A 3678-nucleotide genomic window follows, 5' to 3' on the forward strand; every position below is an offset into this window, starting at 1 on the left:
CCAGCACCACCTGGGGTGACAAGGAACAATGGTAATAAGCTGATGGAGAACAGGTTTAGGTTAGAGATAAGAAGGCAATATTTTACAGTTAGGTGGCCAGAATCTGAAACCAACTTCCCAGGGAAGTGGTCCTCACCCCTACCTTGGGCAAATTCAAGAGGAGGTTGGATGATCACCTGTCTGGGGTCTTGTGAACCCAGCATGCATTCCTGCCTGTGGCAGGGGGGCAGGCTAGATGATCTGTTCAGGTCCCTCCTGACCCTAGCTACTATGAAACCATCAGAGAGCCTTTTTTGGCTCAAGGCAGAGAGCATCTTGGAGATAGGCCTAGGAATTTTATTCAAATAGCAGTATAGACAGTAGAGGAGAGGTAAGATGCTAATCATAACCTGAAGCTCTCTGCTGTAACATTTTGTACCAGATGGAGTTTCCTAAGCATTTAGTGCTTCCTGGAACTTTAATGCTGTTCCCCACTACTGTGGGGTAATGTGCATAAATTGAAAGCGTCTTGTTGCTAGATAGATGTTAAACTTACTGATTCTGAGTCTTCTGGAATCTGCTGTTCATTGTCTGTTTTTATACTACTTCCAACAGTGGCTGCAGATGCAAGGAAATACTTTATTAGCTATATTTTACTAAAAGCTTAACCACTTGAATTCATTTGGCCTAAAATTTTCTTTTTGCTGTAGAAGGGAAGGGTAATAATCCTTGTTTCCATTATAAAAAGTTGTCCTATGCTTTTTAATTTAAAAGCATTATCACCTCTATGGTATTAACAACAAGTGTAGAATTTAACAAGGGGTATGGACAGTCCTAGAATTAGGGGGATACTGTCTTGGCTTCAGTTTTGTTAATTTCAACCAAATTTTAACTAAAATAAATTCCTACTTTCACATGTGGTTTGCATAGTACTGTTTTCACTTGTGTATCCTGCCAAAAGCTTCAGTGCTTTATTACACACTGCATGCACCAATGTCTGACATCTTTATTTCACACAGAGGTGAAGATACATCTTTAGCAAATGTCTCATGCCCCACTGAAAGATGAGCTGTATGTAGAACCCTGATCTTCAAAATGGCAGACAAACACCTCTGCCACATAGTCATGTCGGGTTTCAGAACATTGTGGCTTTACCGCTGAAAATATTGTTCTTTGGTTTTCATGTTTATTCTGCTAGTGGCTGCTTCTCAGAAGATAACACTGGATGTTATTAGTTAATGCATTTAGTCCTTAAATTCAAGTGGTTGTTTCTACTGTAGTGTTGAAGGCTTAGGGTTAAAACCTGTTGTAAAGGCGTGTGTAATTTATGGATGCCCATCACTGAATTTTTCTCATTCTTTTTAGAAAGGGAAGATGAGATTTTTTTTTTTTTAAACTGATTAAAGATTACAAAGCCATATACTGAAAGGTTAGGCATTGCCAGAATACAGGTCACACAATAAATAGCAGGAATGGAATAGGGGAAAGGCAGCTGGCAGGCAGAAGAGACTGGTATGTGCATTAAAATATCACTAAGTTTATGTTGAGTCCAGTATTTTGTCTGGCTTAAGCATGTAGGAAGAGAGGGAGTTTAAGTATACATAATTTTAATACTTTTCTCTCTGGCTAATACTCGAACAGTTTTGTTTTGGATTATATTCTATTCTCAATTCCTACACTATCTAAAATTGTTATTAATGATTAAGAGCTGAATTCCATATATTTGAATAATTCCATGAATGTGAAATTTTTTTCCTCACCCCGTCTACGAATATATGAATGATACTGGCAGATGCTACTACATCTTCTACTGCTCCTCCTCTTCACGCTGGCAGTAGTCCGAACAACTAGAAGTTTTGTTACTGCAGCTGTGCCTTGTACCTAAACAAAATTTTGCCAAAGCCAAAAGCTGTTATAGCTCATCACTACAGTGTTTCTATACAACCTACTTCACGTACCACACTTCTGTCTTATGGCAGCCTGTCCTCATGCTTTTCTTGGTACGTACTACTTCTAGTGCATTTTGGCATGCGTTTTGCACTCATCAGGTCTATGTAGTTGCTTGCTCTTCAGATTACCTGGCTCATTTTTGTAAGTGAGGTGATTCAGCATAAGTATTATCTAAAGTATTTCTCTCTGGGGTCTGTGTGATAGTTCCAGTTTTATATTCCCACTAGCCAATTGCCAGTCAAGAATGACAGGGGGAGGGGGGCACTGGGATGGAGTGCTGCCCCCTAACACCCCATGTTGCTGCCATTCTGCCTCTAGCAGGGAATGGGGTAGGGGAGCTGAGTCCAGTGCTGCTGGCCTTGGCTCCCCAACCCTCTGTCCAGTCCTCAGCATGGCTTCAGAATCATGGCGGCACTCCCCTATGCTTGGCACACTCTGATTGGCTGTTTCCATCAGCCAATAAGAGTGCGACTAAAGCATTATGGACAGACAGACTTAGGCGTTTTATAATTATTACCATATTTCCCCAAATCTAAGACAACTATGTATTTAAGGCAACCCCCAATCCATTCTATATATGGATGATTTTATAAATCTGTTATTTTCAAGGTACAGAATTTAATTATTGGATGGTTGCCTTGAAATCTGTCTTTCCCCTCCTTCCCACTCTCCCTGCCTCCACTTCTACAGCAGGGGGGACAGGTGGCTGGGGGGTGCTGGGCAGCCCCCTTGCCTTCTGCTCCCGTGCTCTCCTTCCGCCTCTTCTGATACCTACACCCCCTGTTCCTCCTCACTGACAGACATGGCTCTGGTCTCTTCCTGACTCATGGAGCACATGGAAGCATGGCCCCTGCCCAGCCATGCAGCAGCATCCCAGGTCAGAGCTGTGCTGCTGCTGATTGGCCAGGCAGGGGATGGACTGATGGAGGCATAGGCTGCAGAGGGCAGGCAGAGATGGAGGCAGGCAGTTGCTGTGGTTCTGACTTTGGCCCATACAGGGGTGAAGGGGGTGTCTTGGATTTGAATAAATACAGCAGCTGTAATAAAGCCATAAAAATGTTCAAATATTTTATGCACACAGACTTATAATGGCAGATAAATGTTGACTGGCATATCTCCATAAGCGTTAAACTCACATTATACAACTAAGCATTTAGGCTTGTAAACTTCTTGAACCCAATAGGTATCTTAAGCTTCCTAGGGTTTTTTCCCCTTATCTTGAACCCACCATGACTTTGAACCCCCTTCTCATCAGGCTTTCTTCATTTCCACTGTCTGGGTGCATGTCTCATTGTTTGTTTGGTTTCCTTGAGCTACATGCTCCCTAATTCCAGCTCTCCATACTCTCCAATTCCCTTTTTTATTTTCCTCTGTGCAAACTATTTAGAAACTGAAGGAAAAACTATAGACCTTAGTAGAACCACCAAACATTTGCTTGCAGGTTTTGTGAGCATCAAAAGTTCAAGCCGATGCAAAACCATGCAGAGTTTAAGGAAAAGGGGGGGAAGGCTGAGGAGTGATGGGAACCTACCTTTGAATAGTAAAATATATTTTATATAATTCTTTTAGACAGTTTTTAAATATTTTTGTAAAATAGTATACATTTATGTACATTAAATAGTATTTAAATAACTGTCTTTTTAGGCTTAATTTTAAATTTGCTTCTTAATTATATTCATAATGATACAGGGTAAAACTGCAAAAAGTCAGATGAAATACTGGAGCGCTACTCAAATGTAGTCTTACAAA

General features: G+C 41.1%; 1 protein-coding gene across 1 annotated transcript in view; it reads right to left on the reverse strand.

Annotated features, from left to right (window-relative positions):
• The window catches only part of LOC109299239 (sodium/hydrogen exchanger 10-like), a 259437-nt gene that overhangs the window by 11220 nt on the left and 244539 nt on the right, over positions 1-3678 (reverse strand). The window contains exons 25-26 of the mRNA XM_019519839.1: positions 1740-1860; positions 536-597 (exon numbers count right to left, since the gene is read on the reverse strand). Coding sequence (XP_019375384.1) covers positions 536-597; positions 1740-1860 — 183 coding nt within the window. The remainder of the gene's footprint in view (positions 1-535; positions 598-1739; positions 1861-3678) is intronic.

Source organism: Gavialis gangeticus, unplaced genomic scaffold, assembly GCF_001723915.1.
Source record: "Gavialis gangeticus isolate Ggan-Ray unplaced genomic scaffold, GavGan_comp1, whole genome shotgun sequence".
NCBI lineage: Eukaryota > Metazoa > Chordata > Crocodylia > Gavialidae > Gavialis > Gavialis gangeticus.